The 14,742-nt window shown below is 35.9% G+C and overlaps 1 protein-coding gene across 6 annotated transcripts in view; it reads left to right on the forward strand.

Annotated features, from left to right (window-relative positions):
- Positions 1 to 14,742, forward strand: part of PDGFC (platelet derived growth factor C) — a 207,984-nt gene that overhangs the window by 159,818 nt on the left and 33,424 nt on the right. For 3 of the 6 annotated variants that reach the window (XM_023636395.2, XM_023636394.2, XM_070257460.1), the window contains one exon: positions 4,111 to 4,152. The exons of the other annotated variants lie outside the window; for them this stretch is intronic. In XM_023636395.2, the coding sequence (XP_023492163.1) occupies positions 4,111 to 4,152 (42 nt within the window). The remainder of the gene's footprint in view (positions 1 to 4,110; positions 4,153 to 14,742) is intronic. 6 annotated transcript variants of the gene reach the window in all.

Consider the following 14,742-nt stretch of genomic DNA (forward strand, 5'->3'; position numbering starts at 1 on the left):
AAATTCTGGAAACCATCTTTGCCACATGTTGCCATTAAAAATTAAGATGACTTACCCACTCTTTTTCCCTCAACTGATGAATAATAGAGCATATAGTTAAACAAGGGATTACTTATTATTTTGAATAAAGTGATGCTGATCTGATATTTAAAGATTTTATCTATATCTATATCTATATCTATATATCTATATATATAGTTGGTTTTTTTTTTTGAGGAAGATTAGCCCTGAGCTAACTGCTGCCAATCCTCCTCTTTTTGCTGAGGAAGGCTGGCCCTGAGCTAACATCCGTGCCCATCTTCCTCTACTTTATATGTGGAACGCCTGCCACAGTGTGGCTTGATGAACAGTGCCATGTCTGCACCTGGAATCCAAACCGACGAACCCCAGGCCGCTGAAGCAGAATGTGCGCACTTAACCACTGTGCCACCGGGCCGGCCCCTACAGATTTTATATATATTTTATATATAGATATAATTTCCTTTGTAATGTTATGATTTGAGCATAATTGTCTTGATTCTCGTGTACCTTACAATAAGATAGACATCAAATTTGTCTTTCCATCTTACTATTTTAAGTTGGTATTACAGGCTAAATTTTACCCTAGAAAAACCTTTCGCTAGTTGTTTGTAGTTTTTTAGAAAAAATAGTTCTAGATTTATTACATAAAGTTTAAGTTTCAGCATTTTAATGCTGTTTTCGAGAATTATTTAGGGAAATATATATTCCTCAGTCATGCCCCATTAATAAATGATGAAAGATAAATTCATGCAAATTGAGGCCAAACGATATGTATTCAGCTTTTCTGGTTGTGTGTAAGGAGTTAATAATGTCTTTGATTTTTTTTCTTTTCCTTCATGCTAAAAGAGAAAAATAGACCTGGTAGATTGGCACTGAGAGACTGTTTGGGAAGAAATGAAGCAAAACTGAGATCAAACAGTGCAAGCTTGTTTCTGTTTGGAGGCCACACACACTGAGTGCTCAGCACACATTTCAGATCTCTTAGAAAGAAGAGGAAATTTCTTGTTTAATTTTGGAGTAATTTATAATAGATTATGTATGTTTTACTCTGTATACTATAGCATAAGCACCATTATTTTAAAATGCTAAGAAACCTACAAAGGGTGAAAAGTAATATCTTTTTTCTGATATCAAAAGACCTTATTAAAAGTTTTATTTAACAAAAAGCCTTAATGTAAAAATATTGCGTATTTTTGTCACTTACTTCAAAAAACCATACCTATTTTTGAAATAAAATGTACAAATCCAAATCTTAATTTTTTAGTGGTTTTATTTTTTATATATGAAACTATTCTTCTTGAGTATAATATTACTTGTAATATATATATATATATATATATATTTTAAGTGGTTATGAGATTTGGGGATTTTTCTTTCTCTCCTAATCTGGTTAACATTTTGAAGGATGATTAAACTACCACTGGCTTTTTTAAAACGATTTTAGTGAGTAGTATATTTTTAAAGAGTTTTAATCTAAGGTTTTTGATGAGAAGTAATGACATAATATTTTGAATAATTTATTTACTCTCATTTTACATTTAATAAATGGATCAGTTTAGATTAAGAGAAATAGATGTTGCTACCATATCAATCGACTCCATGTATTTTTATCCTCTGTCTTTATTGCCTGCACAGGGGAGTGTGGGGTGATGAATGAGCTGAAGACTCTAACTCACAACCATTCAGTGAAACTCATCTTCTTTTATGTTGCTTCCAAATTCCTTCTATTATTTTTATGATTTTCCTTTTCCTTTTTTTACTATGTGTCATCAGTGACACTTGTTTGGCTATCACTTTTTTTTTATTCTTGTTAGTAAAATTATATCCAGACAGTAAATAATAATAGAGAATAGTATTAAGTATGGTAGCCACTTTATAACCCCAACTACACGTTTTCCGTAATAGGGATTTTGCAAATGACTTGTCCACAGTGAAGTCAGTGCCCGGCCAGTGCGCACCGAGGAAGGGTGTATGGTTTCTGCGGGGAAGGCTATGAAGGACACTTGATGCCTGAGGTGCCATTAAGGAATGCATGACTGATTGCCAAAGTAGTTATTAATTATGCAGGATACAGAGAACAAAGCAGCTCAGTGAATATTGAGGTTGGAGGGAGAAAGGAGTAGGGGGGATATGTTTTCCGTCCCTTCTGGCATATGCCAGTAGATTGTTAATATCATGTAAAGAAAAGTCTTAACTGAAGGCCAAATCTGCTATTATGTTTCGGTTAAGAAAAATTCCAACTAACTCTCAAGGCATCAAATTCGTCAACTCACTTTCTCAGGAAAAGAAGCAACATGGCTAGAATAAAAATACATAGGGTAATATCATAACACTAATCCTGTAGAAAAAAACAATGTAAGAATGTACCCAAGATTTTTTAAAATTGTAAATCTTCATGACACATTGCACTGCATTACTATATTATTATATTAAACTGATTTTAACAAGTGAAAATATAGGTTTAAACCTTTCAAAATAAATTTTTATTTACCTTAAGAGAGAGTTGAGAAAATTTTGTTCATAGAATTTTTTGTGCTATTTAGAGAATGGAAGAAGTATTTCAAGAATTGTATGTCCAGACTATAATCTGAAACCCTTTTCTGAATGATTTTATTTTTATTGAAATCTGCAGTATACTTGTATATTTATGCAGAGAGTCTTGAGATGACAATATTTTATTGCATCAAATAAATTATATAATTGCTGCAGAGACTAAACTCTTACCTGGCTAAGAAATGTTTGATATATTTTTCAACCCAACTTCTTCCTCGGGGACACAGCACTCTCTTTCACGTGAAGATCACGGTCTCTCTTCTGTTTCTACTGGTTCTTTTTTGTTCCAGTTAATTCCTAGCTATCTAAGAAAGAATTGCACAGATGGTATGATTTGTAGTTAGAAAGAAAAAGACAGTTGATACCACTGTAGGAATGGTAAAAGGCAGATAGACCATTGTAAATGGATACACAAGGGGATTGTAAAATAAGAATTTGGACTAGTTCGCTTTAGATATAAAATATGAATCAATCAAACTTCAAGCTTTCAATTTGTCTAAATTCTTCTTTGATATGGCAACCTAGACCCGATGGAGACAATTGTTCTCTAGAAGTAAGTTTGTTGCAATTTAAAATGATATAATAAATACAAATAAGCAGTCAAACAAACAAAAACCCTGGGAGTTATCTAGTATAACTTTGATATCAACTATAAAAACCTCCCAACAGCTTATTAAAAATGCATATTATCAGTTAAGAGATTATGATTCTCTTGGCTTGGAGTGGTGCTCAGTTACCTGCATTTTCATCAAACATGCTTGGAGATTCTGATACAAGACATTCTCACATTGAATTTGGGGGGAGATATTAAACTAAAAACTGAGCAGGATGCTGAGTTTTCCAATAAGATGTTGAGGAAATATTTTTCATATTCAAGCAAACATGAATATATTATGGAACAAATTGGAACTCTGCATGCATATTTAGTAGCTAACATACCCATGTGTTCTCTATTTTTCAGGATTGCAAAAGGAGTGGAACTTTCTCATAGAATTAGATGGATAGATTTCAACTTTTAGTACTTGCATTTGTTATACTGACTCTTCTAAGCTATATATTAAAGCCTACCAATTTTGTCAACTGTCAGCATCTGTTACCCATGGAACTAGGATAAATGACAATCTGCCTTCTTTTCAGTTCAATACTAAGTTTGTCTGATAATTCACAGATGGCATAATATCAGCACTGAGGCATAGTTCTAGAGTAGACATTCATTCATTCTACAAAGTGATGACTATGAGTAAAACAAGACAGTTCCAACCATCAAGAACTAATCTTTCATTCTCCTCATACACTTTGTTTTACATGTAATTTTAATTTTTGTCAGAGTTATACTTGCACACAGTTTTAAAAGGCAAATATTTTTCTAAGGGTTGTTACAGAAATAGCAGTTGCCCCCACTTTCCCCTGCCCAAACCATTTTCCTGCTCCTTGAGGCAAGCACTTCCAGTTCTTTTAACAGATTCTTTTAGAATTGACCTCTGGACCTTCATGTATCATGCTTTTGTTGCTATCTCTTGATTCTTTGGTTTTCAGAACTATCCATGGACTTCATTGACTGACTTCACACTCTGGAAGGTGAGACTTTCACTGTCTTTCACCCTCCTGCCTTTTCCACACCTGTAGACACTTCCCATCACCCCATCCTTTGTTATGCTTATTATATCAAGATCCAGGTTCATTTTGAGTGTTATGGTGGCCATGTAATCATTTTTCACAGCTGAGCCGTGAAGTGTATTATGATGCATTTGCTTTCCTGCTCATTTTTGTTTTGTTTTCCCTAGAGTTTTATTTTTTGATTTCCTTAGCTTTCTGTATATTTATCACCGATTCATCCCCAAACCATTCCTCAAATTGTGTGATTCTCCTCTCAATACAGTCAGACACATGAGGTTGTCTAATAATTTCATCTTCCAGAAGAAATCTCTGCTGAAACAATCTGGTCTGCTTCATTTTGGACTGGTTGCCCGTTAGACCTGCTGCCCACCTATCCTGGGGATCTCCCTCTGTCATTATCCTAAGGATTCCCTTTGCCATTTTCTTGCATTAGATACCTGTTTGCAGGATCTTCCTCTCTCTTAGTGTCTTTCCTTGTTTGGGAAAGGAATAAAACCCCCATGAATTTACTGAGAAAAAGGAGCTTTGGAGATAAAATTTTTGTGACTTTGCTTAAGTGAAAATGCCTCTATTTAACCCTCAAAGTTAAATGAATACTTGGCTAAGTCTAGAATTTGAGTTGGCCACTTGAAAGCTGACTGGACAATCAATGCATGCGGATGGGCTTGCTGACTATGGTCTTTATTGTATTGTGAGCTGGCCGTGTCAATTCCTTGAAAACCCCCTGATTCCCTTAATCTCTTTTCTAAGGGTATAATTCTGGCTGCCAGTTCTCTGAAATGAGAGCTGAGTGGATTAAGACTGAGAGTCTCAGCATTAAGTATAATTTTTACTCAACCTCTTCCATACCCCCATATTCAGAATAATATCACTGCTCCCAACCCTGCTTGGGTTACCCAGTCCATAAGTCCTCAATTGTATTCTGTGCAGGGAACAAATCTGAACAGGGAAGAAGTCAGTCTTCTACCACAGCAGGGAAATAGATTTGGAGTATCTGATAGCTTCATAGTTTTTAACTACTTCTCCTGTTTTTGCCTCACTGTCATTCCCACTTCCGTGGGTACCCGTGGCCACCAGATTCTAGAACTTTTTGGTTGTTCTTTCATGTAAATGTGGTTGCTTCTTGGCTTTGCCCACTGCCAAACTTTGTCAGGTTTACCAAGTCAATAACTACCCAACCACCTGCTCTTTAGTTCCCAGAATTTTATTGCTGTTGGCTCCTTCCCAGTTTTCTTTGGCCTTAAAGGATTATGCATTTTCAAAGTACTGTCGGAATCAATTATTTTAGGAGAAAACAGAGCTAAAATTGCCATCTTTTCCTTTTTTTTCCTTTATTCATATAACAATGTCTTTATTAAAGATCCAATTTATATTTGATTAACAAAATATTCAGAAACTGCACGATATATTGAGGACACAGTATGTGTCATGTGCCCTGCTTTGTAATTGGCTTTCAGGAGCAACTCTCCATTATCTTCCCATGCCAGATAAAATAAACCTTTATACAGGTAGCTTTGCATGGTTATACTAATATTATGTTTACTTTTTCAGTATTAGAGAGGCATAGATGGGACTTGATATTGATTAGCTCTTTAACATATCCTGAACTCTGTTTTAATATTAGTATCATGTCTAGTAGTATCCACTAGGATACCAACTATGATTCATTCATTATCCATGTTAGTTGTAACCAAGCAACTCATCATAGGATCCATATATTAGAGAAAATGCTATCCTCATAAACAGTCTTCAAATATTCATCTATTAATGTTATTAATGTATTTGAATGCTTTGAACATTAAAAAACTATAGCTTTGAAAATTTTACCTATCTCTTTAACTAAGATGACATACTTGCTTTGTTGTTTATTTAAGGTTTACTTTGAAATCACCTGAATCTGATTTTATATGTAATATAGCCATCAATTTTTACATCCTTTGACAGTCTTAGAAAAAAACTAAAAGGTAAGTACATTTAATGTTGCATACTTCTGAAGAGGTTAATTTTTGAAAGGCAAGTATATTTTAGAAAGGAAGTGCTTAATGAAATTAACTTGGAAATAGTTGAATCAAGCAGAAGCGAAGGAGGATATGTTGAAAGAAGTATTAGGCCCTGTGATGGGTGCCTTTATATTGTTTAATCCCTGTAATGCAATATTATCACCATTGTACAGATTAAAACTCAGAGAAGGTCACATGCTTAGAAGTGAGGATATTAATTGAAGTTTTCCTAATTCTGTTTAAAACCAGACTGGCTCTGGACTGGTTTGGGAAATATATGAGTAAGATCGTTGAGAAAGGAAAAACAAATGCAATATTTTCTCTCCTCATCTTTGTTTTCCTATTAAACCACTGAAGTGTTATTTCTGTTGATTATGATGTCGTGGATGCTTTATAATTTTTGAGAAGTTGGTGAACTAAATCAGAATTTACCAATTTTTTTTTTTTTTTAGTAAATGATAGTGGGAATAAATATAGAGGGTTAAATTGTACTTTCTCCCCACAGTTACCTTTAAAATGCAAACAAGACATAGCTCTTTTAAAAGTCATTATCAAAGTAAACACAATGTTTAAAAAAAAAGTAAAAATGCATATGGAGTCAATATGTCACTGATCATATTTCACTTATCAGTCAAATTCCATCACTACTGAAAAATTACAGTTACTTGTGAGTACCCTAGCAAACTTTTGAGTTCCAAAGAATTTTTCAAAATTGTTTCACTAAGGAAACTTTGCAGGCTAAAATTTATACAAAGAAATAAGAAAATAAAATTGGAAAACAAACATAGTGAGGAAAACAAGACTTCCTTGGAAGTCTCCTATGAATAACTACTTAATCTATCGTTCTGGAATACGAAAGACCCATAGCATCTTTAGTTTGAAATTATGCATTTTGTGCACAGTGTCTGAAGTATAAGAGACACTCGATAATCTTTAAAATGAATGGAAGATGCAGCACAAATCTAAGGACTAGTGTACATGAGGAATGCCATTTCGCAGCTATTTGCAGGGTGGCTGCCTATAGGCCACCAGAGGCCCCAGAACTGAGAGAGGAAATTCCTGCACCGGGATGTCTTTGTGCCATGGCTCCAGGGCAAAGGTCCTGTCTCTGCCTAGGTGTTTCCACTCTAATGGAGTAAAGTCAGCTTTTGTTTAAGTGTGAATAAAAGCCATTGTGGAAATCCCTGGCTTGTACCTTTCCTGATGTTCTCCACTGCAACCAGTTATTCAGAAGAGGGATTAAGGCTGTCATCTGTTACCTTAAAAGGCTATATGAATTACCTTAAGTACTTCCAAACAGGTTTGCTTCAACAAGCCAAGGTTTATATTAAAAACTGTATTTTTTCCTTTGGAAGAATAACAGGAAAGACATTGAAGTGGCAATTATCTACGACTCTAAAATAAAATCTGAGATAGGAATTGGAAATAAATGTAGATAGCTCCAAGTCAGCCTATGAAGTGTCTAACACCTCCTCTGAAATTGTGCTTTACGTGTTTATAGCATTGCTAAAGAGGAAATGCCTTTATCCAGAGGAATAACATTCTGATAGGGTGAAAAAAAGCACTTTTCCGCTGGGTCTGTGTTAATGAAATAGCATTGAGTGTAAATAGTTGTTTTAGGAAAGCCATGTGAAAGACTCCGAATTGTTAGAGACACTGCATGCCCAGACTTGACCTGAATACCTGAGGGAGGCGGTGTGAAAACAGATGACACATCCTTTGGATGAGATTCTTCTGAAGTCATCTCAAACATTTTGACACAAATATTTTCCTTCCTTTTTGGAATATGATGAGTGATGCTTTGTGGTATTCTAATCTCATTAGAGATAAAAGTAGTAAAAAGAACTCCCAAGTCTACCCAGGCATACAATGTTTTGTTTGAAAGTCGGGAGAGCCCTTTCAGATTTGATCTTCTGCAGGGTACTGACTTCTCTGAATTTGTTTACATGCTGCTTAGTCACCTTTTGGAACGCCAAGAAAATTTACTGTTTTATGACTCAATGTCAAGAGGGGTACATTTGACTAAAGTTTGTCATTGAACAGTACTAATTGGGAAGATGTGCATTCGTACTGCATATTTCACTTGATTTCCCCAAATCTTGGGATCACGCTTTTTCATTTACCCGCAGGTTATATTTTCTCTTCCAGTAGAATTCCTACATCAAAGAGCTTCACTGTTTCCTCTGGCTTGCCACAGTCTTTAGTTGGCATGAATGGCTTGGCATAATTCCATGTCACTGAGCAATTTGAGGATCTTAACTCTTTAAAAGGGCACAAAGTCTTTTGGTAAGATCTTGGACCCTCTGTTGTGGTGCCATTTGCATCTGGTTTTTACTTCCTTATATATATTGCAAGGCTGTGGCATGATGTAATTTAGCTTAAGTAAGTATTCAATCATCTGCCTTGGAGATATATGTAATTTTGTATTTTAACTGTAGGTTTGTATTTAGCTGACCCTAAAAAAACTTCCAGCCTACCTACGTAAATAATAATAGTACACACCATTTTTTGAACACCTACTATTTTATTGGGTTCTTGATATATGCCATCTCATTTAGTCTTTACAATAATTCTGTAAGAAATTATTCCCATTTTACCTAGGAGGAAGTATGCTCAGAGAAAGAATGCAACTTACCTAAGCTTCAGGGTAAATAAATAGGAAAAATGATAGTCAAACCGTGAATTTCAATCCTCGTATATAATATCTTCTAATCAACTTTTGCTCAATAAGATCCCTTTTTGACATTTTATTTTGAGATAATGGTAAACTGACATCCATTTGTAAGAAAGATCCTGTATACCCTTCACCCAGATTTCCCCAATGGTAGCATCTTGCATAACTATATGTAGTACAATATCACAACTTAGAAAGTGACATCAATGCAATCCACCAAGCTCAAAAAGAAATTTTTGAGTAAATAAAAATATACAACACCGTAGGAGGTATTAAATGAAAGTGTTATATGAAAAGACTTTCATAAATAAAAGTGAAAAGGATGTTTGATTAATACACGGTTTTAAAAATGGCCCGATCAAGAATAACAGGAGAGAGCATACATTTTTGTATCATGAAATGACTTCAGAATATCAACGTAGGTCGGGAGGGAAATTTTTATTCTGACCTAGATGATGTCTAATTGTCTCCATCTAAAATTCTGTAGTGTGATGCAGAACCATTTTAGCAGCTTAGAGTAGAACATCAATCGTAGATTAAAGATTACAAAATCAAAAATAATACCCCAAATCACTCCTCTTGATGTGGGATTCAAAGAGAATGTGTGAAACATAAATAGTCACTATAAATAAATCCATGAATAAGGCTTTGCTGCTTCTGAGACAGAGATTAATGAAGTTTTAGGATGCTAAGAGCTCAAGATAGAATCTATAGCTTTAAAGGGATGTCAAGATTCAGAACTGATTGCTTAAAAAGCCCTTCATTTCTCCAGAATAGATTGATGACTTTAGGGCTGCTAAATCTCTTCTCATGCAAAATTTATATAATTTGGTTCCAACAGACATGGTATGTGGGAGTATTTACATATTAAATTTAACTGTATAATATGTATAAGTTAAACTATTTCAAAAGCACATGATAGTAATATGTGTGATATTTTCAAGGTCTTTTTTAAGTTAACAATTCAGTGGAAGCCAGTTCATGAATACATGAGGGGCTGAGGACGGTCCGTTAGTTCAGGTGGAGAGTCGTAAAAATGACACACATATTCTGTCAACATTTAATTTTAATTTCACCATACTTCATGTAGGGCCAAGACCTTTTCTTTAAGTAGGGATATGCTGATTGGAGTTTTGTTGTGTTTCTTCCAAAAATCATAGCCAGAATGCCTTAATTAGGACTTTCAGTTTGGGTTTCTTTAAGTAAAAATGAGAACTCAAAGATACCTTTTAAAGCAATCTAAGTACAGAATTCCTCTAGGATTTTATGGGATTTTTCCTCCAATATTTTACTGTTGTCTCTCTCATATCTAGTTGAACAGTAATTTTTTATAGTACCTCACTTGGTATGGAGTCCTTCTGAAGCATTCGTATGAGTTTTCAAAGAGGCAACAACTCATATTTGATTGGGTTACATAATATTTAAATGAGGATAATTACAATAACGAGTAGTACTGGGGCTAGCCTGGTGGCGCAGCGTTTAAGTTCACACATTCCGCTTCAGCAGCCCAGGGTTTGCCAGTTCAGATCTCGGGTGTGGACATGGCACTGCTTGGCAAGCCATGCTGTGGTAGGTGTCCCACATATAAAGTAGAGGAAGATGGGCACGGATGTTGGCTCCGGGCCAGTCTTCCTCAGCAAAAACAAGAGGAGGATTGGCAGCGGATGTCAGCATAGGGCTAATCGTCCTCAAAAAAAATAAATAAATAAATAACAAGTATTACTGATATCAGTAGTTTGGGGAACAAATACAGCAATCTCTCAGAAAGTGTAGAATTCAACTGGTGGAAGCAGAAAGGATGCTGACAGCCTTCCTTGAGTTATGGATGTCATTGAGCAGCATGCTTTGCATACGTAGGAAAGCTAGCTAAACTAGGAGGTCAGTTAAGTGAAAGTCAGTTAAGATAATGACTGTTGTCCTTTGTTCACTTTCCATCTTGACACAGCCTGATCGTGCATCCTTCAAAAATTGTAAATTAAATGTGTGTGGCCAAGAGAAAGGTAATTGGTAACTCTGCCATGGTGTGGATATCAAAGTAGGTGTGAATATGTCTGGCACAGTGTGGACATTTAGTACATTTTTATTCTCTTCCATAATTTTTCCTATGATTTGGCTTCCTTATTTTTCAAGCTGCAGAGAACAGCATGGCTACCTGAAAGTTACTTAGAGTTTGAAGGAGTGAGTTTTCTACTAGTGAAATCTCCTTTATATGGAACTCCATATGAAGATGTATTGAGAGATATTCTTATCTCATTGAAAAAGCAAAATGGCTTATGAAAAATATTAAATATTTACTGAAGTAATGGAGGAGCAGAGTTTCCTTTTCTTTTCTTCCTTCTTTTTCTCTTTCCTCCTTCTTTCCTCCTCACTACCCTTTCTGTCTTTCCTTCTTTTTTTTCCAAAATGCTGCCTTATCCTAAACTGCTTCTTGACTTGTGTTATTTTCAAAGTTAATACTTCAGAATTTTGTCTATACTTTACCACCCAGTGCTTACTTAGGAAACTGCCATACTTTTTTATTTTTTAAAGATTTTGTTTTTTTCCTTTTTCTCCCCAAAGCCCCCCAGTACATAGTTGTATATTCTTCGTTGTGGGTCCTTCTAGTTGTGGCATGTGGGACGCTGCCTCAGCGTGGTTTGATGAGCAGTGCCATGTCCGCGCCCAGGATTCAAACCAACGAAACACTGGGCCGCCTGCAGTGGAGTGCGGGAACTTAACCACTCGGCCACGGGGCCAGCCCCATACTTTTTCATTTTTTAACTCTTGAGGTAAAATGAGTCCTTAGTTCAAATCAGGTATTCTACTTTCTCATATATGGCACGATCTTCTAATGTAGGGTATGTCCTGATTTGACCATCTCCCTGTGCTAAGGAGAAAGGGTAGTTGAGTCTGTAGTCTATAAGCAGCTAAGCTCCTTCAACTTCCCTGGTGATGCAGCTGCCCGATGACTGAACAGTTCAAGCTGAAGAAACAGAGTGAGCTCTGATTTATTTTCCTTACAAGCTATCATAACGCACACATAACACGTAGTCATTAATGCTTGAATATAACAGTGTTTTATGATACAAATTATGTCATCCGTGTTAGCAATAGTCTTTACTCCTTGAAGTTCTTGGGTGCTCCTGAGGTGGCCTTACCTCCCTGACACTGACTTTGACCAAGATTTTTTATTGATAGGCCTCACTGGAAGGGGGTTATGTTCTTGTGGCCTTGAGTGCTGCAGATCTGGCGTGAATCCTCGCTCTTCCACTAATCTGCCTGTAGAACCTTGGGCAGGTTTTCCTACCCACAGAATGTGAATGACAAGAGTTTCTGCCTTCAGCGTTGTTGTGAGGATTAAATACCAAATGCTTAGCTCAGGGTTTGGCATACAGTAGTCAACAAATATGTGTTCCCTTTATTTTAAGGTCAGATTTACTGGCATGTTCTGATTCCAAGCCAGTCTCTCCCTAAGTCAATATTTTTAAAACTTTTTGACCAAGATCCCACAATAAGAAAACATTTTAAAGTGTGACCATGCATGCACATGTGCACACATGATTATATTTTTAACTGTGGTATATGTGTATGTATGTATTGTGGTATATGTGTATGTATGTATTATGAAATAATACTTAATATGTGAAATCACTCTTATATTTTATTTTCCCTTTTTTTTTTTTAAAGAATGCTAGTCATTGAGCTGGCCCTGTGGCATAGTTTTTAAGTTTGGTGCACTCCACTTTGGCAGCCCAGGTTCACAGGTGTGGGTCACGGGCACAGACCTACACTACTCATCAGCCATGCTGTGGCAGCACCCCACATATAAAGTGGAGGTAGATTGGCATAGATGGTAGCTCAAGGACAATCTTCCTCAAGCAAAAAGAGGAAGATTGGCAACAGATCTCAGCTCAGGGCTAATCTTCCTCAGCAAAAAAAAGAATGCTAAGCAAGAAGTACTAAACTGATTTCACAACCCACTAGATATGTCACAACTTGAGTTTGAAAACATCTGACCTAGATTGTAAAAGATGTATCATTTGTACATGAAAGAGTACGCCTTTTGGCCATTTTACTTACCTTGGTGGAAAAATATCATATTATACTAAAATATGTAAAAATTCATTCTTGTAATCCCCAAAATTGATTTTTAAAAACTTTTCCATTATAACCTGCAAAACATAAAATGGATTTTGGAAAATCTAGATTCAAAGTCTTCCATTAATGCGGACCTATTCAAAACATATTCCTTTTAGGAACTTGTCCTCAATTACTTTGCAGAATTGTACTGATACTTTAATGGTGATAGGAACTATTTATTGAATGCCTGGTTATACTCTATGATATTAAAATGTACAACTTGTTTGCAATGATATGCTACTGGTTTAGTTTACTTTATGACTTATCTTTTGAAGAACTCATCAATCCTTTAGTGCAGGAACTTAGGCTTCAATTAGTGGGTTTTGACCCAACAGTCTAGAATCCACCTGTCCCCCATAACTATTTGGTGCCAATGGCCATGAGCACAGGTGAAGGAGATTACTTCCTGCCATGCCCTCCTGCTAGCTTTACATTTTCAGTGAAACCAAAGAAGAGGCTAGAGCTACAGCTTAATGGATAGCCGTTTCATGGTAGTATTTATAAAATGCAAGAGTGTGAAATTTGTTCTCTGTGCTCTCCATGGGGTATTTCCCAACGCAGATTAAGGGTTTGGGGAAGTACAGATTTTCATTGTTTAAACAAGTCTTGAGGCTTCCTGAACTATGTGCACTGCATGAAATGAGGCCTTCAGTGGTATTTACTCTCTTTATATTAATGGTATTTCTGCCTGGAGATACAGCATTTTTGGTAAAAATAACTTGTCACTCAGTTGAGACATTTTCCTTGTAAAATGCTGTAGTTTCAAAACGTTTCTGTGCTTGTACATGCTCACCTGTTTCCTTGCTCTTCTTATGTTTTCCCATCTTGACGTGTTTGTTTTTGTTTTGAAAAATCTGCTCTGTGATTTTACCTTTGTATTGCATCTCTGTAAGATTACCACTATTTTATTACTTTTAGAACAATTTCATTGGGATACATGTAAGCTAACCATTAAATATTTAGCTAAGTATTTCTCTTGGAACGTGACTTTTAAGTTTTAATTCAGTTCCAGATTGGCTCAAGTGTCCCAAAATTACACTGCCATTTTATTCGTATTATGAGTAAATTATATTAATACACTTGCGTTTTCCTTCGTACATTTGGATTGTGGCTCTAGAGAAATCTGTATTTTTAAAATTTTTTATCAAAATTGTAAATCATATAGATATTAATATTTATATAATCATTTTCCTACCCACCCACCCATCCCCAGTGCTCTACATTTGAGAATTTCAATCTGGGGCTGGCCTGGTGGTGTAGTGGTTAAGTGCACATGCTCCGCTTCAGTGGCCCAGGGTTCACAGGTTTGGATCCCAGACGTGTCCCTATGCACTGCTCATTAAGCCATGCTGTGATGGCGTCCCACATACAAAATAGAGGAAGATTGGCACAGATTTTAGCTCGGGGCCAATCTTCATCACACATACACACAAAAAAAGAATTTCAGTCTGCTGTCACATTTGTTTTAAGCATAGACGAAGACACTAGGTATTTTCCTTGACCCTTGGGATTGAGAGAAAATATCTATAGATGTTAACCATGGGGAAACTACTTTTCATATATCCCTTTTGATCTCTATGAATAATAAACAGGAGGATTTCATTAAGCATATCAAAATTTCCAGGCCTTCCTAGAATAGATTTGAGAGTTAATGGCCAAATGGAAATAAGGCTTTCTGGCCCATCCTAGAAGTTGTATGTTATAGCATTGCTACCGTACCAATAGGTATTACAGTGCATACATATGACATGCAGTTAG

This window comes from Equus caballus, chromosome 2, assembly GCF_041296265.1.
Source record: "Equus caballus isolate H_3958 breed thoroughbred chromosome 2, TB-T2T, whole genome shotgun sequence".
In the NCBI taxonomy this organism is placed as follows: Eukaryota; Metazoa; Chordata; class Mammalia; order Perissodactyla; family Equidae; genus Equus; species Equus caballus.